Source organism: Loxodonta africana, chromosome 19 (assembly GCF_030014295.1).
Source record: "Loxodonta africana isolate mLoxAfr1 chromosome 19, mLoxAfr1.hap2, whole genome shotgun sequence".
Classification (NCBI taxonomy): domain Eukaryota; kingdom Metazoa; phylum Chordata; class Mammalia; order Proboscidea; family Elephantidae; genus Loxodonta; species Loxodonta africana.
The window spans coordinates 17,440,621-17,464,660 of NC_087360.1; the positions used below are offsets into that span (position 1 = coordinate 17,440,621).

General features: G+C 52.5%; 1 protein-coding gene across 2 annotated transcripts; it reads right to left on the reverse strand.

Moving 5' to 3' along the window:
- Positions 1–777: 777 nt before the first annotated feature.
- RAB35 (RAB35, member RAS oncogene family) lies at positions 778–21,614 on the reverse strand. Of its 2 annotated transcripts, XM_064272274.1 has the most exons (6): positions 21,525–21,606; positions 16,038–16,088; positions 12,166–12,289; positions 3,840–3,964; positions 3,629–3,753; positions 778–1,193 (listed from the first exon to the last, which is right to left on the reverse strand). In XM_064272274.1, exons 1-6 carry the CDS (start codon positions 21,574–21,576, stop codon positions 1,065–1,067), a joined length of 606 nt encoding a protein of 201 aa, XP_064128344.1. In that variant the 5' UTR covers positions 21,577–21,606; the 3' UTR covers positions 778–1,064. The 2 variants fall into 2 exon arrangements, with proteins under 2 accessions (XP_064128344.1, XP_064128345.1); XM_064272275.1 differs by lacking the exon at positions 3,629–3,753 and having other exon boundaries at positions 21,525–21,614.
- Positions 21,615–24,040: the final 2,426 nt, after the last annotated feature.

Genomic DNA, 24,040 nt, shown 5'->3' on the forward strand with positions numbered 1-24,040 from the left:
GACTGACCACAGACCAGGTGGGAGGCCCCGTTTCCTTCCTCACCAGGCAACTGCCAGGAGGGCGGACCTACTCTGCCAAGAGCCCAGCCCCACAAGAACAGGAAACCATTCACTTTTTCTAAAACAATGGACCCAAAGTGGGGAGGCCCCAACTTTTGATGCTGTGCCAATCAAACTCCAGGGAGACAAAAGCAGCGTGAGGAACTTCGTCCATTTGATTTGGCTGAATTGTCTTTATCTGTTAAAATAATGCTCCTCTAGCCCTCCGGCAGGCCGTATCCCTGCACAAACATACCCCTACCTTTCTGTTGGAACTGAAACGTTTTGGTATAAATTAGAAGCCTGTGTTCCCCCGGGCTTGTGGCTCAGGAGACAGGGAGGTCAAAGGGCAGGACTGCCATCCTCTGTGGAATGAAGGGCTGGGGCCGGCAGAGGGAGGCCTCTGATGGGCCCCCCAGGCCTCACGCAAGGCCTGGCTTCCCAGTTGCCAGATGGTTACAGGTCAGGGGAAGCGGGCAGGCTCGGAGATGACACAGGCCCTGGAGAAGAGTCAATGCCAGGGACAGCAGCCGACAGCCTACAGGGGAGAAGTAACAGGGCGGCTACTCCCCCAGCCCAGGTTGCAGAAGACGTAGCCAGACGTGGTCCTGCCTCCTCAGGAAGCTGCTGGCAGGAAGGTGGGGTGGGGTGAGGGTCTGTTGCAGCAGGCTGGCATTAAGGACGCAAAAGCCAGAGCAGGACGAGGGGGTGCAGCTGGTTAACGCAATATACATTATGTACAGACTGGTGACTCGTCCACTCGCTGGCAGCATCCGAGCCAGGTCCGGACACCTGGGCCGGGGCGGGGGGCACCAGCAGGGAAAGGCAGGTTTGTCCAACACCTTCTTGGCACTCGAAGGGGGGGAAGAAGGAAGGAAGTGCCGATGGCGCCTCCAGATACAAAAACGTGGAGAGAAATCTTTAAATAACGGCACGAAACTGAGACTGTCCCCCGAGGAGCCCCCCGCGGGCCTCGGGCTGGGAGTGACCACAGTGCAGTCCCTGCAAGTGGCCTGGCTGGGCCATTAACAGCAGCGTTTCTTTCGTTTACTGTTCTTGGTGAGCTTCACCACATCGTTCTGTTGTTGCTGCTGCTGTTTCGCTAGGTTGTCTTTCTTTGCTCGGAGGACCAGCTCTGTGATGCAGTTGAACATCTGTGGAAAGGAAAGGAGATGGGGTGGCCTCAGCCCAGACGGCCTGTCTGGCCGCGGCCTCCGAGTCCTACTGGCTAATCTTGTGTCTGTGTGTCCTTGGCTGCAGCCGTCTACACCCTTTCTAGAAGGTGGTGGTGAAGTGGTTCATTTAAAGGTCAGAAAGGAGCAACACCAAAGCCACACAAGCTGGGTGGGTTTGGGGAAGTCACTTCATCTCTCAGGGATTTTCCAGTCTCTTTTGTTCAAGGAGAGAAAGAACCTCTCTCTCGTAGCTGGAATCTTCCTGACAAGACAAATAAAGGTACAACTGCTTTGCAGATGGGACAAAGGGACCCACCACCTGTCTGCTCTGTGGATGGGATGGGGGGACCCACTGCCTGCCTGCAATGTGGGTGGGATTGGGGGGCACCTACCGCCTGCCTGCTCTGTGAATGGCATACGGGGGGACCCACCACCTGCCTGCTCAGTGGATGGGATGGGGGGGACCCACTGCCTGCCTGCTCTGTGGATGGGATGGGGGGACCCACTGCCTACCTGCAATGTAGATGGGACTGGGGGGCACCTACCACCTGCCTGCTCTGTGGATGGCATACGGGCACACCCACCACCTGCCTGCTCAGTGGATGGGATGGGGGGACTCACTGCCTGCCTGCTCTGTGGATGGGATAGAAGGGACCCACTGCCTGCCTGCTCTGTGGATGGGATGGGGGGACCCACTGCCTGCCTGCAATGTGGATGGGACTGGGGGGCACCTACCACCTGCCTGCTCTGTGGATGGCATACGGGGGGACCCACCACCTGCCTGCTCTGTGGATGGGATGGGGGGACCCACTCCCTGCCTGCTCCTATCACCTCACTGCACACAGGGCCTGAGGTCCTCTGCCTAGAGCCTTTCCCAGGACACCCAGTGGTCCTTCCAATGTCAGGATCCAGGAAACTTGATGTACTAATTCTCAGTCCTCTCCTTCACACCTCAGTCAAGGAGAACAACAGTAGTGGTGGTGGTGGTAGCAGGAGGCACAAAAAAGCTGGGCCAACATCTACAAAGCACTCACAGGACATAATTTAGGAGTAGTGCAAACGGTTAACAAGCTGGGCTGCTAACAAAAAGGTTGGAGGTTTGAGTCCAGCCAAAGGCACCTCAGAGGAAACACATGGCAATTTACTTCCCAAAAAATCACCACCAGAAACCCTATGGAGCCCAGTTCTACTCTGACATACCCGGGCTGTCAGGAGTCAGAATCGACTTGGTGGCAAGTGGTTTTACTGGTGATAGAACTTACTTCATTTAATCCTCACAACTTGGGAGGCAGGAACTCTCATTTGCCCCAATTCACAGGAAGAATAGATGGAGTGTGGAGGTGAGTCCCCGCCGCCTGGGCCCCATGTGGAAAGGCCAGTATTTTGACTAGTCTGACACTCTCAGGAGCCTGGGCTCCCACCACTGTGCGGGCCGTGTCCCAGGATGCAGTGGGAAGGACAACTTCTCCGGGGCCTTGGACCCAGACATCAGTGAGGCGGGACCTTCCTAAGGCCGGCGAGTGGGCCCAGGCTGGGCTGTGGCAACAGGTCTGGTTTTTCTCCCACAGAATCACAACTGCTTTCAGCAGGCCCAGCAGACGCAAAAAAGGGAGCTGCCTGAGCTGGTGGTTCGGCCGCCCAGTCTGCACTCTGTGTACCCTCAGGAGCCTTGGAGCTGGCAGCGGGGACCCACATGAGTTCTGGAAGCCACGGGAACCAGCCTGGTCTCTGCAGGGAGGCCAAGGCCCAGGAAAAGCAGAGAGCAGAAAAGGTGACAGTTGTGTGGCTAGGGGACGGGCAGCGAGACAGGGGACAGGGTGGAAGCTATGCGTGGCTTTGGTGAGGGACACGTCTAAGCTTCAACTGAACTACTGACAGCTGGGTGATATTCCCTAAGTTACTTCACCACCTGGAACCTCACCTTCCCTATGTGAAACGTGGGCATAATTACACCTACATCAGAAGGCTGATGAGAAAAGCGTTAACACTAAAGGTCAACAACTACTCTAAGGCAAAGACGAGAACCTAGGGGGCAAGGAAACTAGAGTACAGATACGGAACCAGAACACAAGGAGAATGTTGACTCGTGAAAAATATAACTAATGTCACTGAACAATCTGTACAGAAACTGTCAAATGGGAACCTAATTTGCTTTGTAAACTTTCACCAAAAACACACAAAAAATATTATTTAAATAAACAAGAAATGACCTAACACCTTCAGCGTGCTCAGCACAAAGCCTGGCACACAGTAGACACTCAGTAAATGGCAGTTACTGTGACACATTCTCTTGGCCCCTCGATGTCCTGACAGGCTAGTCTGGAGTGGGCAGAGGAGGGGAGGGTGGTAGAGAAGGGCCAGGCACCACTACCTCCCCAAGCCCGGCTCTAGCCAGGGCCTCAGCCCAGCCTCACCTCCTCCACGTTGACATTCTCCTTGGCGCTGGTTTCAAACAACTGGATCCCCATCTGCCCGGCGAATTTGTAAGCATCTTCTGTCTCCACCACCTTCCGCTCGGGGTCGTCATTCTTGTTCCCCACTTCAAGACAAAGCAGAGTGAACCCGGCCCTGCAGGGCACCCCACCACCTCCCACCCCACCGTCCCTCCTCTGGCTGTGGTCTCACCTAATATTCGGCACACGTCGTCACAGTTCTGGTTGATTTCGTGAAGCCACCGCTTGACGTTGACAAAGGACTCGGCACTGGTGACGTCGTAAACCACGATGACCCCGTGGGTCCCCCGATAATACCTGGAGGGCCAGGGTCTGTATCAGAGCTTCCGCCTGGGCAAGAGCTTTCGCACAAGCCACCCCAAGTCCAGGCTCTCCACCCAGCCTCGTGGCCTCACTTAAATCACACCCTGGGCAACAGGAAAGGACGCATGGCCCAGCCCTGCACCCTCACAGTTCACCACCGAGGCCCCAGCGGGGAACAGTGAGCCCAAGGGGCTGAACAGAAGCACTAACCCAAGAGCTTGAGAGACTACCCCTGGCATGAAAACACTCTGAAGTTCTTGTTTTATTTCTAAAATGCAGGCAACTTTAGTATTTGACATCATATTACCACTGTGCTTGTTTTAATATTCAAAAAAAAGTTTTCTCTCTTCAAATTTTTTTTTAGTAAAATGCCACTCTAAGAAGATGCACCATTTGTGAACACCCCGGCAAAGTCTGCCTTTGCTCCCCTGGGGGCTGGCGGGCAGGGACGGTTTGGGAGAGAGGATCCCAGGTGCGCTCATTATCCCAAACGTGCAGACCTCACAGCCTGAGAGCTCAGCGAGGTCTGGATGGGAGGAGGATACAAAACATCCCTCTGCCAAACCGCCAGCACTGTGTCCCCATCCACACAGATGGCCCAGAAGGACAAAGGACATCAACATTGAGGAGGCAGGGGGCCTCTGCCTCCCCTGGGAGTCTTCACAGACCCAAAGGCAGGCAGCAGCCCCTCCCAGCACTATGGACCCACCCTGAGCTGCCCCTCGGAACCTCTTCCCAGAGCTGCTGGAAAACCACCACAGGGATTCATGATCCTGGGGCCTCTCAGGGCCCAGAGGTTAAGAACTGCTGCCACAAAGGGAGACGAGCCTGGGGTGCAGGGCTGCCTTCTCTTCTGACCTCCAGCTGCCCCCGTGCCAGCCCTCAGCACCTCTGAAGGCTCATCTGAGCCTAGGAGCTCAGCCCCTGAGCCCGCCAGGAGAACCACTGCTCTTCCAAACCCAGTTCTGAGGCAAGAGAAAATGGTGGGTACAAGCCTGTCCTCACTGCCTGCCCATCAGCTGCTGGCAAGCCCTTCATACACTTGGCCTGATCAGAGAAGAAAACCAGCCCCGGCACCACCTCTGAAAGACTGTGAGGCCTTGGGAGGGTTACTTCACCATTCTGAGCCTCAGTTTCCTCAACTGTAAAATGGCACACTAATACTTACCTCTCAGTGGTTGTGAGGAATACAAGAGATGACATCTGTCATCACAAGGTGGTGACTCCTGAGCAGCTCACACGCGGTGAAGCCGTAGCCGTCACCTGCCGCTCTGGGTCAAGTCCAGCCTGTCCCCTAGGTCTGCCTCTCCACCCTCAGACGGCAATGAGATTTCTCCCCCCGGGCTCTTCCTTCTGCCCGTGGCTTTGCCTTTTCAGGGATGCAGCCCTCCCTGGCTCTGTGGGAGCCGTCACAATGACACAGCCTGTGGGACTAGGCACTAGGTCGTGTGTCCCCCACCCCCCCGCCCCCCTGGGCATCACAGGCCTGGGTGTGGCCCATGTGCTCCTGAGACAGTACAGAGGACACGCTGGAACCATGGGAACAAACAACCAAACCCGAGCCAGCAAAGGAAGTGCCAGCATGGAGGCGTTCCCAAACCTCTCCTCTGCTGAGGACTACCGAGGATGCCAACAATGCCCACGGCCCAGAGCCAGCACACAGCCCTGGTTTCTCCCGGGACCTCTGCCTTCCCAGGCCCAGGGAAGGGGCTGTGTCCAAGTGCTCAGGGCTGTGGCAGGAAAGGCACCAGGGCTTCCAGGCGCCAAGGCCGAGGCTGGCTCACCGCTGCCGTCACCGTCAATAATCACTAAAGGTTGATTCGGAGCAGGTGCTGCCAAGCACATTCTACCCGCTACCGTCTACGTCTTGCGACAACCTGGTCCAGCAGGTGTTACAATGGCCACTTTACCAGGGAGGACATGAGGCTGAGAGGGGAGGTGACACCCAGGTCTGATGCCCGACCCAGGTCTCGAAGGGGTCCTCTTCCTCAGCACCTCTGACCTCCACCATCGCCTCCCCCTCGGTCCTCCCCCAGCAGCACCTCTCAGGGTCAGCCAACTGCAGCAACGAGAGACAAGGATCGTCAGGGCTAAAAGGGTGCAGCTTTAGTTTTTTTTAAAGCCTCCAGTCAGACAAGGTCATGCTACCACACTCTGACTGCCTGTCTCCCTGTAAAGACACGAAACTCCTGAAACATTCCCAGGCTTCACTACCCCTGATGCCAGCAGCCACTGAGACACCAAGTCTTTGGGCAGCATCATGCGTGGCGGCTGCATGAGCCCTGTGGGAGCCCACCCCTCACTGTGGTCCCTGCCCCAAGGGCCAGAGTCAGGGACCTAAGATGGAGCTGTGCCCTCAGCCCCCGATACAGGTAGGGCAGCCGTTAGGGACCTGGCCAAGGCTACCGGGGTGTAGGGTCAATTCCTGTGGTGCGATAAATTATTTAATATGGCCCTGCTAGCCCTAGTCTTTGTAACTCCCATACAATGACTGGGTGGGACAGTGCCAATACAGTGTTGTGGTCCACCAAGGAGATTAGACAGCTTGCTAAAATATGTGAATAAGATGCATGGAACCCTGTGGGGGGTGGGACCATGCAAATAAGGTATATGGAATCCTAACAAAGGGGATTGGTCAGTTTTGCCATCCCACTAGGCTTCAAAGAGAGCCAATCCCAGAGCAGACGGGGGAGGGGGACTTGACTACCACCAAGAAGAGACAGGAGCAGAGCATATCCATTGGATCTGGGATCCCTGCATGAGATACCCCAGACCAAGAAGACAGAGAGAAAGAGCTGTAACACCAAAGAGAGCAAGGCAGCGAGAAGCAGCAGCAGCAGCAGAGATACACCAACAGCAGAGGCAGCAGAGCCAGGAGACCGCACAGTGAGCTTCTTGGCCCACAGAGCAAAAAAGCTGAGCACCTTCGAACAGGAGGCTCCCTGGTGGAGTAGGATGTCTGTGCACTCAGCGGAGCTAGACTCCCTGAACCGCAGAGCTAGAGAGCTCAGCGCCTTTGGGCTGAGGCTTACCGGTGGAGTAGGGCACTTCCACGCACTTATCGGCAGAGCTAAAAGAGCTTTGTAACACTTGCCAGGGCAGGGCTGAGGCCAGGCCAGCCCAAGAGGCCAAAGGAGTGGAGGGCCAGAGAGACGCCTGCCTGCGGGCACAGCTGAGAAAAAGCTGTCCTGATCGAAGAACTATATCCTGAGCATTCCTGAGCCTGAAATGTAACCTATCAAAAAAAAAAAATTTTTTTTTTTTTAAATTTCTTCCTAATAAATCCCATCACTGTGAGTATGGCCTGTGAGTTCTGTGTGGCCATTGCAAAGAATTATTGAACCCAGAAGGGAAGTAAAGACTGCCACTGGGAGAGGTAGCTGGTGTCAGAATCGGCAAAGATGGCGTACAGAGGAGGTAAGTCTGATCTCCGCCTCACAGGAATCAGCCTTGAGCTGTTGATCTTGATTCTCCTTCCCCCTTGTGAAGTTAAAGGAGGTCAGATGACCCCACCACGCCTTTCTTGCCCCTGCTACACCATTCTTACAGTTGGCATCACAAGCCGGGTTCACTGCAATGGCTCCAAACTCACAGAAGCATGAGACTTTGTTAGAGAAAGAACAAAGGGGCGTGGGAAGTGAAACTTCTGATGGTTGCTTGGTTGGTATCTGTAATGGCTGAAAGGAAAGTGAGAGATGTTATGCTACCACCGAGGGGAGAAAAGCCGCGCCTGGAGTGGCTGGGGCAAGTGCCAGGCTGGTTGGAAGGGAGGATTGATAGGGGGCCAGGTCATCTGGTTCCACCCAGCCAGAAGCCTGAGGCCATATGCATATGAATGGGAAGATAGTCAAGGCATGGAGATGAAACTGGAATGTTTTTAAAAAGGGTTTATGTGTTTATTTGAATGTACTATTGTAAAGCAGACCTAAGTGTGTGCTAGAAATGAATACTGGGCATTACAAATAAGAGAGAGCGTGCAACTCCGCCTTCAGCCAATACTTGATTGGATATGCTAAAAGGGAACTAGGATTTGCAGGAAGGAAACACAGGCTGTTGGTTTGAATGCAGTAGCCCTCTGTAGAGTACTAGGGGCTTAGGTGGAAAACCTGAACCCCACCCAGAATCTTCCAGTCAGGACATTTGCATTTGAAAAGACATGCAGACCTACCCAGAGCTGCTGAGAACAGGAGATTTGCATTTGAAGGAAGGACCTGCAGGAAAAAAAAAATGACTGCTTTGCTTTCTGAATTTTGAGCAATAGTTTGCCTTCAGGTGCATTGAGGCAGGAAAAGTCTGTGCCCATCAGAAGAGACTCCTACTAGCAGTTAAAGGGAGCCAGCAAGTAGACAGCCTGGCATGCTCACTTGCGACCACCTGGGTCCACTCAAGGAGTGGCAGTGGAGGAGGTACAGCAACGAGGAGATGGGCTGAGTTTGGACATGTTCCACTGGTACCCTGTTGGCCTAGCAGCCCACAGAGGTGAGAGATGACAGAGAGGGAGACAGAAGGGACTGGCTGGTCTGAAGTACAGGGAGTTGTATGGGCTCCTGAGCCTATGGCTGGTACCCACTGACCTAGTCCACAGGGACTAGGGTTGAGCGGACCAGAACCTGACCGAATAAAGAGTAAGATGTCTGACACCGTGAGCTGGTGTGGAATGCTGCAATTTGATGGCTTGCTCTGGACTTTGCTCATGGATGCAGACACTCAAGAGTTCCAACGGGAACAAAAGATTCTTAAACCAAGGAACATGACTGTCTCCTCAGGGTACTGGTTTGATAGGGATGGGAAATTTAACACTGGCTGTCTAAAATGGGGGGAGATAAAGGCATGAAGAGGCTGGCTTACACACTTTCATGGGTGTGCTTACAATCAAAATGAGGGGGTCAATGGAGGGCTTCCCTGAATAGATTCCTCTTTTCCTTACGGGTCTGGGGAACAGAGGGTGGGGGGAAAATGCTGATAGGTTATATGATTCAGTTGTGAGTGCTGACTGTTCACACAGTTCATTGTGATTGTAAAAACTGTACCTGTGGAAGCAGTAACTGTGAAAGAGTGGACTCGGGGAGGCACTGATGGACTAAAGTACAGCAGCTGAACCTAAAGTCCTATAAAGGTTTTGCTGTGCTGATACCTAGTGAGGCTCAGAGCAAGGGAAAAATCTCCTCTCAGTTAAATTAGAGGCCTGAAGGGGTGAAGACAAGATGACTTTTGGAGAACCTGTCCAGATCAGGTGGACACCTGCAGCAGACCTAAATGGCTGGTCCTCAAATACTCTCACCCTGTAGACTCTTCGCCTGAATGAAGGACTGATCGTTAATGACTGTTTTGGACTGGTAAAATGATTGGGAGGAGAAGTCAATCCTTCAAACACAAAAGGGCCAACAGCTAGAAGAGCCAGGGGGTAGCCTGCTGTGCAGTGAATTATTTAATATGACCCTTCCTGCCATGGTCTTTGGGGCTCCCACACAATGACTGGGTAGGACTATGCAAATAAGGTGCTTGTGGCCCACCAAGGGGATTGGACAGCTTGCTAAAAATGCAAATAAGGTCTATGGAACCCTGTCAGAGTGGGACCATGCAAATGAGTATATAGAACCCTAATGAGGGGATTGGTCAGTTTTGCCATCCTGCTAGGCTTAAAAGAGAGCCAATCCCAGAGCAGGGGATGGGAGAGACTAACTACCATCAATAAGAAGAGACTGGAGATCTCCTGGAGATTGGACCCGGGATTCCTGCACTGAGACCCTCCTAAACCCAGGAGATAGAGAAAGAGAGAGCTATAACACTGAGAACGGTAAGACGCCGAGAAGCAGCAGCACGGAAATGCAGCAACAGAGGCAGCAGAACCAGAGACCAGCAGGAGACGACGTGGTAAGCTTCCCAGCCCACAGAGCAAGAGACCTGAGTGACTTCAGGTCTGGGGTGGCTCCAGGCACTTACTGGCAGAGGTAAAAGAGCTTAGTAACACTTACCCAAGCAGCTGAGGGCAAAGAGAAGAAACTGTCCTGATCATAGAACTATATCCTGTGTTCCTGAACCTGAATTGTAACCTGTTCCTTCCCTAGTAAACCCCGTAACTGTGAGAATGCTCTGTGAGTTGTGTGTGGCCATTGCAACAAATTATCGAACCCTGCAGGGGAGTTGAGAGTGCCATGGGAGGGACGGGTGATGTCCAGAATTGGTAAAGATGGCGTAGAGAGGAGGCATGTCTGACCTCTGTCTCATAGGAATCAGCTTTGGGCTGCTGATCTTGATTTTCCTTCCCCCTTGTGAGGTTAGAGGAGGTCAGATGCCCCTGCCACACCATTTTTACACCCTCCTTCTAAAGCACCCTGGAAAAATCACGTGTTGCCCTCAGGTGGCTGAGAAACTCCTCCAAGTATCCCAAACAGAATGAAGGAGGCAGTTAGGCCTGCTGCTAGCGACCCAGCCTGCAGTCAGGAACGGAGCTGGGGGATGGGGCTATGGCTCCTTCAGCCAGAAGGGCCTCAGACCCCCAGCCGCCTAGCCTGGTCTCAGCATTTCTGTTGCCACAGGCCAAATACTCTCTGCTGTCCTGACTTCTCTGGTTGGTTTTAGCCAGAAGGCTCTGACATAGCCACTTTCCCCAGCCCTGCTCTCCCTGGGGCAGCACAGACCTAAATTCAAATCCTGACTCCTCCACTTACCAACCAAGCTAAGTCACTACACCCTCTCTGGGTCTCAGTTTTCTCGTCTGTGAAATGGACACAATCACAGGACACTGTATCAGGATTAAATGAAATAAAGTAGGTAAAGGCCTGAGCCACAGTCCTCAGCCTAGAGTATGGACATCTGCCCCAAGAGCCCCTGACCCCAGCTGTTCTCCTTCAGCCCCGCTGGCAGCTGCTGAGATGCAAGCAGGCCAGGAAAACTCTCCTCAGGTAGTTCACCAGCCAGCAGTTGCCGAGAGCTGCACCTGGTGTATATGTGTACGGGGAGCTACAGATGAAGAGACACGTGCTCACTACAGGCTTGCCCAGTGACGTACTCCGCTTAAGGCGCGAGCACAAATTCCTTCCTGGCGAGGGCTCTTCCCCCTCACACGTGCCACTCCTCAGACAATCCCAAGCCCCAGGATGGGCAGCCAGTCAGACGTCTGCCCATGTTTCCATGTTAAAGGGAGGAAAGGGCTCTCTGGCTGGGGACTTCCCCTGCACCTTCCCGGGAGCCCCAGGGCTGAGGAACTCCTCTGCTGAGAGGAAAAGGCGATTCCCAGAGAAGAAGCAACTACCATGCACCAGACATGGGCGGCTACTCTGACCACTGCCATATAGAGCACGGCTCTGCCACTTGCTAGGCACAGGGCCACTTCTCAGAAGCTGGCTTGTCTGTGAAGTGGGGACGGTGATACGGTGAGCACAGGGCTGTCAGGGAGTTCGAGGAGAGAATCCTTGTCAAGCCCAAAGCTCCAAATACCTGCACACAGGACTCAGCGGTAAACCAGGTCCTGAACACAACCCAAGGTCACATAACAGAGCAGAGACTGAAATCATCAACTGTCTGCCCTCAGAACCCCTGCTCTTTCCCGGAACCTGTTTCATGAACAGTCCAAGCAAGATCCAAGGTCCCTCCACAGGGCTCCTGTTTGGAGCTGGATTCTGCCTCCTGTGGCAGCAACGAACCACAAAGGGGCGCTCAGCAGCAAAGGCAGGTGACCGCTGCAGGGAGCGGGCTTCCCAGGGCTTGGCAGTAAGAGCAGAGAAAGGCCTGACGGCTCACGCACACCAATGTCCTCCCAGGCCTGCCAGCAGAGATGCCACCTCCAAGACCCCAGCTGTCACAACTGACACCTAGCAGCAATGACTGTCACTAAGTGTTCACTTGGGCAGGGCACTTCACAACCCCCTGGTGGAGCAAATCCCACGGTTATCCCCATTTCAAAGGACCTGAAGGCCCGAAGGGAGATGCCTGGCCTGAGGTTCCCGGTTACTGTCCTTGAGACTCCAAAGCCAGGTGCTCAGTCACTGTCTACCCACGGGTGGTGGCCACACCGCACCCCGCCACCCCTCACATCTTCAGGATGCAGCCGACTGTGGCCAGCAACAAGCTCCCTTCCCAGGAGCCCCAGCGAGCCATCCCAGGGACATTTCTACCATGCCACGGCACTATCCAACAACAGTGTCCAAGCGTCGGCGGGAGGGGTTGTGAACGGGAGCGCCGGGCAGACTCACGTGGAGGTGATGGTGCGGAAGCGCTCCTGCCCGGCCGTGTCCCAGATCTGCAGCTTCACTTTCTCCCCACTGATCTCCACGGTGCGGATCTTGAAATCCACTCCGATCGTGGTGATGTAGCTGCCTGCACACACAAGGCAAGTTGTCAGAGCCCAAAAGGGTGACAGCAAGTCCATGATGTTAGCAGGGCCCTCGCTGAGCACCCAGCACAGTTCTGGGTTGCAGGGACAGCCCTGAACAAAGAAGACAAGCTCCCTGCCCCATGGAGCCTACAGTCAGGGGAGGGCAAAGGTAACCTACCACAAAGTGACAAAGAAGACCGCTTCCAAAAATGGAAGTGCCGCAGAGGCAGTCACACAGGCTGGTGTGACAGAGGGGCTTCCTTTAGTCACAGTGGTTGGGGTGGGGACTGTCAGCTGGGCCACGAGAATGGGGAGAGACCTATGACGCGGCCTGAACTTTTCTATTCTATTCGAAAAATTTTAATGACCCACAAAATTAACTTCTAAGGCACAAACAGGTTATGACCTGCTGTCTGAAAACCTGTTCCAGGCAGAGAAAAGGGTAACAGAAATAGCAACGGTGTGTGTCCATGTGTGCGTGTGTGCGGGGCTGGTGGGGGTGCCACGCACGAAGCGTGAGGCGGCAGGAGGCGGCGGAGGGCACGTCTCAGGCCTGAGTGCCATCTCAGCGCTCAGGCTTCACCTTGCATGGGTGGGGGTCGTTGAACTGTTTTGATCAGGGCCTGGCCTGCATTTTCGATGGCTCTCTTGGGGCCTCTTGTAAAAGACAGATTTGAGGAGAATTTCTGGCTTACAAAGGTCTCAACACTAAGAGCACATGTTCGGGCTCCTTTGGGAACTTAGAGTGTAGCAGACACTTTGCTTAGAATGTAGCAGACATTTTTGCAGTTCAAAGGCAGACTCTTTTTGGAACTCAGTATGTAGGCGACAAGACACCCAAAAATAAGTATGCAAAATAAAGTGTCGTGAATATATCAGGAAGGCCAAAGGTCATGGTGGGTAGAGATCAAGGAAGTGTCCAGGAAGAAGTCACATTTGGGCCTAGTTTTAAAGAAGAGCTAAGATGTCAAAGGTTGAGATGAGGTGGGGAAAAGACATGCTACACGGAGGAAAACAGTTCATACAAAAGCCCAAACAGAGTTCATTCAGAGAACAAGCCAGCATGTCTGAGTCTTCCAGTCCTGGATAATGTCAAGGGGTGTGGCCCAGCACTACTGACCAAAACCCATTGCCATCCAGCCAATTCCAACTCATAGCGATCCTACAGGACAGAGTAGAACTACCCCACCGGGTTTCCAAGAAGTGGCTGGTGGATTTGAACTGCCAAGCTTCTGGTTAGCAAATGAGCTCTTAACCACTGTGCCACCAGGACTCCAGGCACTCCAAAAATAAAAAACACAAAGCCCATTGCCATCAAGTCAATTCCAACTCACGGCAACTCTGCAAGACAGAGCAGAACTTCCCCATAGGGTTTCCAAGGAGTGGCTGGTGGATTCGAACTGCCAGCCTTTTGGTTAGCAGTCAAGCTCTTAACCTCCGTGCCACCAGAGCTCCATTAGGCACTCAGCAAACAGCTAATAGCTGAACGAATAAGTGAGCAAAGTGAGTGAAAGAACAAGACAATGAACAAACAGTATGAGGAAGTTGGAAAGGTAAACCGGAACAGGTTATGAAGACCTCTGAATGTCATGCTAACACTATGAACCAGTGGTTTGCAACTGAGGATGATTCTGCCCCCCAGGGGGCATCAGACATTTATGGTTGTTACAACTAATTGGGTGGTACTGGCTTCTCGTGGATAGAAGCCAGGGACGCTGCTAAACATCCTACAATGCATAGGACAGCCCCACAACAAGGAATTACCTGGCCCAAAATGTCAACAGTACCAAGGTGGGGAAGCTTTGCTCTACACTTTGCTCTGGTGATAGAGGGACACTGAGGTCTTTAAACGGAGGACACTGCCAGAGCCACACAGCATGACTCATGGTGACCCCATGTGTGTCAGGGTAGAACTGCACTCCATAGAGCTTTCAGTGGTTGATTTTTCAGAAGTAGATCACCAGGCGCCTGTGGGTGGACTCAAACCTCCAACCCTTCGGTTAGCAGCCAAGCACCTTAATCCAGAACCATAGATTATCAAGATGAACTTAGAGTCTTCTAAAGGAGCTGTAATGCTTCAAGCTAGAACCCACAAGGGTCTGAACTAAGTTAGTGGTAGGAGAAATAGAAATAGAAATGAGGAGAAAGATTGCAATAGAGTCCTCCAAGATTCAGAAGCTGGTTGGATGGGGAGCTAGAGGGTGTTAAAGAGAAAGAGAAATGTTTAGCAGTATAATCAGGGGCTGATCATTAGTTATCATCCTGGAACGGAAGATAACAATAACAAATGCCTAATACTATTTACTGAGAAGCACTATGGCATGCGATATCAGGTAATCCTCACCAACCTATTACTCCCACTTTACAGATGAGACTTGGTCACTGGCTCAAGGTCGCATGGAGAATCCAACTCTTCCTAACAGCACACCCATGTGCTGCAGAGCCAAACTCACTTCTCCCCATAATCAGAAGGCCCTAGGTGACTTTTAGCTTGCCCTCAACCACATCGCAGGGAGCGCTCCACAAGATAATCACATTTCGGTCCTCAATTAGAGCCACCAACCCAACCCAAAGCCTCTATAATGACCCTGATGTATGAGACACATGAAAGCATGTTCAACCTCACCAGTGATGAGGGAAATATAAATTTAAATGAGACACCACTTTTTGCCTATCGGCTTAGCGAAAATGAAGGCAACTACTAAGATCCAGCACTGATTTCAAACTGGCCAGGGGCACTTTCAAACCCCTTCAGTTTTTTGGAAAGACAATTTGGCAGTACTCAAGAAAACTTGAAGGGAGCCCTTGTGGTGCAGTAGTTAAGCACTCGGCTGCTAACACAAAGGTCAGCGGTTTGAACCCAATAGTTGCTCTGCGGGAGAAAGATGTGGCAGTCTGCTTTGGTAAAGATTACAGCCTAGGAAACCCTAGGGGTGGTTCTCCTCTGTCCTATAGGGTCGTTTTGAGTCAGAATCGACTCAACGGTAGCAGGTTCGGTTTTTTTGGTTAAGAAAATTTTAAATACACATAGCCTCTGACCCAGCACCTCCACTTCTATAGCAACGGACTGTACAAGTATACCAGAATATCCTTACAACGTATCACAGCTACAAGACTGTATATACAATGTATCGCCAGTAATGTAACATCACTTACAAGAGACTCTACCCCAAAGGTACACCCATCAAGAGCACTGTTGGTGAATTATGGTTTAATCCATCCACACCTCAGGGAAACTTCACAGCATTCAAAAGAATCAGAGAGGTCTATAGGTGACAAGGGGGAAGGACGTTCCTTGAATCCTGAGGGGAAGACACGTTGCTAAACAGCATGCAGAGCTCAGAAAAAAGTTGGAAAGATACACACCACGCTGAACAGAGGCTCCTCAGGCAGCAGAGGGGTCAGGTGAAGGGACAACTTTTTTCACCTAGACAACTTGCTGTTTCGAATTTTATACAAGCGTGTACTATTGTGTAATACTTTTTTGATTTTTTTTTTTTTTTAATGTTAGGGAACAAATCGGCCCTAGGTGAGAAAACAACAGGTCTGCTACATGCTTCTCAGGAGAGTTTAAGAGAGACCAAGGGGTGGTTTTCTCACCTACGCCTCCTCCTCCTCCCTGCCTCTGGCCATCTAAATGAGAAAGTTTCCAAGAACGTTTCTGTGTTAGGCAGAGCCGGCGTGCTCTGGTGCCAGGGAAGGGAATTTAAAAACTGAAATCCCCAGGCAGCAGCCCAGGGGAACACTCACCTGAGAAAGTGTTGTCTGCAAAACGTAACAGTAAACTGCTCTTGCCCACACCTGCAAGAGAGAAACCACTGAGATCAGAGGTGACGGGGGCCACCTCCCTCCAACCAAACCTTCTTCAGGGACATGATGGGAGACAGTCCTAACTCTTACAAAGCGCAATGGGACCCATCTCTCTCCTCAAAGCCTGTTTTTACCTCCCCAAAAAGCCCCCACACCGATGACATCTCTTCCACTTACTCCCTAGCCTTTTCCTCCATCCTAGTGTAAGACAAGCTGCTCCCACCTCCCCTGGAGAGAGATGGGAAGGGATTCCTGCCAGACCCCACCCTGAGGACTGGCAACCCAAAGGAGGATTCCAGATTACAGAAATAAAGCAGAGGAAGGTCAACCAAATGATATTGGGCCCCAAAGGGAGCCTAAACATGGTCCCTAGAAAAACGCACATCACCCATGTAGCTTCAGCGTGTGCGCCACATCAACCACGAAACTACAGAGCTGGAGAGAACCCTTGAGGCCATCAGGGCTATTTTGCAAGTGAGGAAACTGAGGTTCAGAGAGCTAGAGCTGGCTATCAGCCATCTTGCATCTGCAATACACTTTCACCTCTGCTGACGTCACTGCCAGCAGGATTCATGGGGTAGGGTGGGGTGGGGGTGTCTTCCTTATACCATCTATCAGGCCAACCACTCACTTACATTTGGACTACTACGCTTATCACAGTACGTCCTGGCATACTTATTCCAAGGAGAGGTAACCTCGGACGCCTGGCTTCCCCTTTACTTCAACGCACAGCGGCTTCAGCCTACCAGATGGCCTGTCCCAAGTCCTCTTGCCCCGTCTCCCTACACCGCCACTCCAAAGTCCAATGAAGCATAGAAAGAATAAACTATATGTGCAGAGAACACCTTTGATGTGGTGGGCACTCTGAATGAAGCACTCCTATAATTCCAGCTATGTCTCAAGATGAGGAAGCTGAGGCTCCGAGAAGCTACGCAGCTGGCCCGAGGAGCCCCAGCAGGACGTGAAGCTGAGACAGGAAACGAGACAGGTCTGTCGGACTCCAAAGTTCGAAAGCTCTTCCCGGCACATACTGCTTGGGGTCTTCTTGCGTCTACTTCCAGGAGTAGAATAAAATGACACATAAAGTCTTCTACATCTCACAACTGATAAGTTTTTTAACATGAGAAGATCTTAACCTAGGGCCTCATGAACCCTTAAAACTAAATACAAAATTTTGAGGATACGGACACATTTGAGGGGAGAAGCCCATAGCTTTTATCAGAGTCTCAAAGGAGGCAATGATTCCACCCTACGCTGCCCCCAACCAACCAAAGTCAAAACCTACTGTTGAGGTCTAAGTACCAGTGGTGTTTCTCTCAACCTAACCCCAGACATCCTTTCTGAGCAATCCTCTCAAAAGAGCTCTTCTGGGCACTTCTCCAAGTGAGTACGTTGTCAGGGGATGCCCAGAAGAACTTGTTTCACTGAGTAAACCTGGGCCTTACCTTCCAAAGATAGACTGGGGGTGAGGCGCTCCTGAGCAGACAGGTGCTGCACCCACAGTACCTGTTGCTCAGCCCCTGGGACTGCAAGGTTCTTGCTCAGAGCCACTTCCTCATTGCTGCCTCTGTGAGGCTTCCTGCTGAGCACAAGGAGAGCCGAGTCCTGGGCTGGGTCCTCTACGGGCTCTGCCCAAAGCCAACACCCCATTGGCCCTGCTGGCTCCTCTGCTTCCTCCCAGAGCCTCCTGGAGCCTTCTGGGTCCAGCTTACTCAGCTAAAAGCTGAGTTCCTGTAGACGGCAAGCTCATCTCACTCACCCTGTGCTGTGGCTGACTCAGTTCCCAGGCCTGTACGCTGGGCCCTGCGCTTAGTAGGTGCCAGCACAACACTGCCTCGTGAATTTATGACTAAACAAACAACAATCTCCCTGTTGGCTATGCCATCTAATGCTGTCTCTGCAGCATTAACAGGGGCCAAAGCGGTGGTCTTCAAACTTACAGGGACAGCAGGATCCTTTTCAGAAATTGTTTTATTCAAATCCCATACCTCTAAATCAGATCAGAGGGAGGTGCGCTCTCTGCCTGAAGCCACCACATCTCCTCCACCTGGGTCTCACCCCTCGATTCCACTCACCCCCAGGCACCTCTGCAGAAAGACCATGACAGTCACTGCATGAGCTGCTGCTTTGGGCCTGACGCCGACCTCCAGACGTTGCTTTTCCCTCTGAGAGGAAGCAAAATCCACCCTGAGAGATGCCATCTCCTAGACAGCCCTGAAAGAGGCCTCCTTGAGAAAACGTGCTGCTGCCATTTGACCCACAGCACCCAGCCCTAAGCAGGAAGCTGAGGTACCCATCTACCTTCACTATGTCAAAGCTGGAAGCCCTGATGGCTCAATGGTTAAGCAGCTGCTAACTGAAAGGTTGGCAGTTTGAACCCACCCAGCAGCTCTGTAGGAGAAAGACCCGGCAATCTGCTCCCATAAAGATTGCAGCCAAGAAAACTGTATGGGGCAGTTCTACTCTGTCACATGGGGTCTCTATGAGTCGGAATTGGCTCGATGGCATCTAACAACAACATGGTCAAAGTCGACAGCACCCCAAGGCCGCTTCCACCATAAAACTCAACCAATCATCGTTTACCCTGCAAGGAGCAGAGCCCTCGGCACTCAAAGCCTCTTGGTAGCCAGGAGACATAGATCTCCACTGCAAAGACCTTGCACACCCATTCACCACCACGGTCCCTGCAGCAAACTCCCTCTCTCCCCTGGTTTCTGCCTCTCGCCCTACACAGATGCTCTGGTCTTCGTCATGCTAACCACAAGACAGTGCTCACCCTCAGCCCTGCTCCTCCCTTGGGCTAGCACCTTCACTCTGCTTCAGTTCCAGCCTGCTGGAGAGCCTTAGACTTTCAAGTTGAAGTGTTCTCAATGGTAATCTCGGCTCAACAACTACTTCACTGTATAACCTCAGACAAATCCCTTTCCCCCTCACAGCCTCAGTTTATTCATCTGTCAAATGAAATGCTTTAACTGGGTCTCTGATGGCCACTCCAGCCTCCAGCTTCTAAGAATGAGGATGGCCGGCCCAGTGGATGCAGATGAAATGCAAAGCCTCAGGAAAAAAGAAGAGAAGCAAAAGCCGAGGAAATGCATCCCAGAAGCATGTACAATGTGGCAGAGTGGGAAGAAGAGGTCTAGATTTATGAAGAAAGAAACTACCATTCACGGAGGGCCTACTGTTTGCCAGGCCTGACACCAGCTGCTTGCACACAGATTAGCAGAGATGTGCACTAATTCCCAGCTTTGCCTCTGACGAGCTGTGTGACTTTGGGCAGGTCAGTCAACCCCTCTGAGCCTTAGTTTCCTTAGTTGACAAACCACACTGGCAACAAGTGACAATCAGAGGAGAGAATGTCTGTGAAACCATTTGATCAGCCTTAAGGAAGCACTCACACAGGAGCTCAATTCAGGGGAGTATGTGATGTCAGTGTCCTTTGGCTCGATTTCCAAAGCTTAGCTGGAACTTCATGGCTACCATTTCCCAGTCTCGTAAGTGTTCAACTTTGAGCATCAGCTCACTGTCAGGAGAAATCAAAAAGCAAAGCATCTATCTCCTCTTACACAAACTAAGCCTACATGCTCAGAGCTGGGAGCCAGACCACATAAATCTTGACCCAATGAGTCTTCTCCCACACCTGACTGCTGAGTGAAAAATCAATACAGCACACAAAATGTACTGTGAGAATGGGGGCCAAAACCATCCCCTGGGGTTTTGCTGGGGAGAAATGCCAACAAGCTGTATCTTCGTGCTGACTTCAGGTTTTTCAGTTTTGGATATCAACACATGGGGCCTAGGCATCTTGCAGAGGGATAAAGACCCCTGACCACAGCTAACTGGCTTTAACTCCAAAAGGAGGACATCATCCCTCAGAACAGACTAGGGCTGAAACCAAATTCTATAAAGGCATAAGCCTCAGGACCCTGAGGAAGGCCAGAGGTCATCTCCAAGAGCAACAGTACACAGCTTGTCTGGTTCTCTTTCCGTCAAACCACAAGCAATCAACCTCTACCTTTCTAACTCCTTCCCCATCCACAGCTGCCCTCCATCTTCCTAGTCAGCCCCTAACTTTTTCCCTTACCTCTCCCCTCCACCAGCACCCACAGAAGCCTCAGCCATCCTTCCTTATCCAAACTACCAACCACATCCCAAACCGGCTTCATATGTGAGACCAAAAACACCCACTTCCTTGGACCAACTATGTTACTGTCACCCCCAACACTCCTACATCCTGAGTCTTACAACTCACTCGATTTGGCCCCCACTTTCCTTAACAAGACATGGCCTCTGGGTCCAGTCACATGACCCCTTTCCACACACTCCACTCAGGTCTGTCTATAAACAGTGTGCTCCCAAGCCTCCGCCCCCTGACACCACATAATCCCAGCACCTCAGCTATGCTCCCATAAACTTCCTGGGGCCTGCCTTCCTGACCTCCTCGTCACCCCATAAACCCGTTCACCTGCCACATTCCAAACACCTTTAAAACCTTCCCCCCTCTCCCAGCAACCAGCCTATCCTTTCTAAAGACACTTAATAGTCATTCATTCAACGTATTTACTAAGCACCCATGGGGTGCAAGGCAGTGTTCTAGGCCCTGGGAATAGAGCAGCAAACTAAGCTAGGCACCCTCAAGGAGTGTGTATATGGCCAAAACACTTTTACAGTATTGGCTGGCCCACGCCCAATGCCCCTCTGTTGCCTAGTATTCAATAGCAGACACTTACTGAGCACCTGCCAGGCACTACTGCAAAGCAACACCTCGCTGAACAGTCACCAACCCGTGAGGGAGATGCACTATTATCCCATTTTACAGATGAGGAAACTGAGCCACACAAAGGGAGAACAACAATCCAGCACGAATGTGCCAGGCCCTGTGTTAAGCGCCCTGCTTTACCTTATTTAAACCTCACAACCACCAGACGGGGCAGGTTCTGGGGAAATCCTGATTTTACAGGAAACAAAACCGAGGCGTACAAAGAATACTACGATCATAAGAACAGTAGTTAGCATCTACTTAGAGCTTTACTTTACGCCAGAGCAGGTGCTAAGCACGTCTCCTGCTGCAGCTCCTCCAATACTCACACCACCCAGCGAGGCAAGTCCCCACTTCTCAGAGGAGGGAACTGAGGCTCAGAAAGGTGAAGCAACTTGCCCAAGGTCACAGAGTGAGGAAGCTGGGAGTCCCGGGCCTCGAACCCGCGTCCGTCCCCCTCCAGCGATCGGGCGACTTGACCAAGGTCACACGTGAGGCCGGAGAGGCGCGGCGCGCAGCCCCGACGCCCCGGCCCCGAGCCCCGCCCGCCCCCCGGCGCGCCCCTCGGCCCGCGGCCCCGGCGCCCCGCCCGCCCGCCCGCCCGCCCGCCCGAGGCCCCCGCGGGCCGCGCCCGGCAGGGCCGCTCCGCCTCCGGCCGCCGCGGCCCTCACCGCTGTCGCCGATGATGAGCAGCTTGAAAAGGTGGTCGTAGTCCCGGGCCATGGCGGGCGGGGGCGGCGCGCGCGGGCGGGCGGGCGGGGTCGGTGCTGGCCTCGCGATCCGCAGCTCCCTCCGGGCTGCTCCGGCAGCGGCGGATCCACTTCCCGAACAAACAGCCGGAACTGACAGAAACACCTCCCTCCGCTCCCCCTCCTCCTCCTCAGCCGCCGCCGCCGCTGCCGCCGCCGGCCTCCTTTCCGCCCCGCCCCGTCACTGCGCACGCGCAGCGCCCGGCGCCGACTCTACGCAGCCGCAGCCCCGGCCGGCCGCGCCCTCTCCGCGCTCGCGCACCGCGCACGCGCGCTGGCAAGACCGGGAGGGAGCGGGAGCGGGAGCGGGAGCGGGAGCGGGAGCGGGAGCGGGAGCGGGAGCGGGAGCGGGAGCGGGAGCGGGAGCGGGAGCGGGAGCGGGAGCGGGAGCGGGAGCGGGAGCCGGTCGGTCTTGCCAGCGTTTCTTCGGCGAGTGTCGCCGCCGTCGATCCCTGACGATTCGGGGACCTGAGCTGCTGCTGAATTGAAAGAACCCGAGAGCGCCAGGACACCGGCTGTGACCCAGGACTGACTTCGCTCCGGCATCTTCCAGACCTAAGCGCTGCGGAGGGGAACCGCCGGCCACGAGGTGGCCGCGCAGGAGGCGCTCACGCCGAGCTCCCTGTTTCTTGAGCCTGGGTACTCGCATGTACAGGGCTGAGTCGTACGGCAGTTAAAGGCTTGGGCACTAAGCCTTCTTTCTGCATCTACGCCGCCTCCGGGGTGCTGGCTCGGGCCCACTTCGAGTCCTGGCCTGTGGACCGGACGCCGAGGGTGACAAGGATAGGAGTCGCCTGCTGGGGGTGTAGCGTGTTAGGAGTGTGGCCTTTGAGGTCAGCTCGGGGTTGAAATCACACCTAGCCCTGTGACCTCCTGGAGCCTCGTTGGAACTTGTGACCGCCTTGAATGACAGGTGTCTTTAGACAGCCTGTAAGAATCATCCTTTTGGGCCTGGATGAAACTCTGAGCACACTTTCGAAAAGAAACGCTGTTCAGAGCTCAGTGACTTGAACTGTGCTATGGGATATATATATATATATATATATATATATATATATATATATATATATATATATATATATATATATATATATATATATATATGTGTGTGTGTGGTTATATATATACACACACACTTATATGTATATATTCCTGACCTGAGGGGTAAGTATCAGTATGAACCAGTGACGGGAAACTTCGTTTCACTGTCTCAAGCAGCCCACTTACAGATGAGCTTTTGCAACACCACCTGTTTGTACATGAGCAACTACAATGGGGAGGCATTGAAAGTTTTTGAGCAGAGGAGCAATATCAAAATGTTTCTGCAGGATGGATTTCAGCAGCTGAGCTTTGAAGAGGCATGAGGTAAACAAGCAGGAAGGGGCAGATGGCAAAAGACAGGATCAACCAGATATTGAAGCTGCATTTTTAAAGATGGCAATGGGATTCATTCACTAATTCAATAAATATTTGAGTGGCTATTATGTGCCAGGCACTGTGCTGGATGCTGGGGATATGAATGAGCAAAAAGCCCCTGTTCTTATGGAGCTTATAGTAATAGTCAGGGAAGACAGGTCATTCATTCATTCAACAAATAATTGAGGGCCTACTCTGTGCTAGGCACTGATCTAGGAGCTGAGGGTTTAGTAGTAAATAAAATTCAAAAATTCCTGCTTTCATAGGATTTTCCTCCTGGTGGGGAATACAGACAACAGCTAAATATGGGTCTAAGGAGAGATGTCACCTTGAAGACTAAGGTGCTTCTGACCCAAGCTGTGGTATCTTCAATCACCTCATATGCATGTGAAAAGCTGGACAATGAATAAGGAAGACCAAAGAATTGATGCATTTGAATTATGCTGTTGGCAAAGAATATTAAATATACCATGGACTGCCAGAAGGACCCACGGGAGAAAGATGTGGCAATCTGCTTCCATAAAGATTTACAGCCTTGGAAACCCTATGGGGCAGTTATACTCTACTACCAGAAAAATGAACAAATCTGTCTTGGAAGAAGTACAGCCAGAATGCTTCCTAGAAGTGAGGCTAGTGAGACTTTGTCCTGCTTACTTTGGATATGTTATCAGGAGGGACTAGTCCCTGGAGATGGACATCACACTTGGTAGAGGGTCAGTGAAAAAGAGGAAGACCCTCAACGAGATGGACTTACATATTGGCAGCAACAGTGAGCTCAAGCATAACAACGATTGTGAGGACAGCACAGGACCGGACAGTGTTTTGTTCTTCTGTGCATAGGGTTGCTGTAAAGTCAGAACCAACTTGACAGCACCTAACAGCACCAAGGTAGGGCAGGGAGTATGCAGACGTTTAACAGACAGTGAAGGCATGGGGGTGGCCGGTATCTACTATTCATTCAAGAAGTTTGGCAGTGAGTAAAAAGAGAAATACAGTGGTTGGTTGTGAAAGCAGCGGGGCTG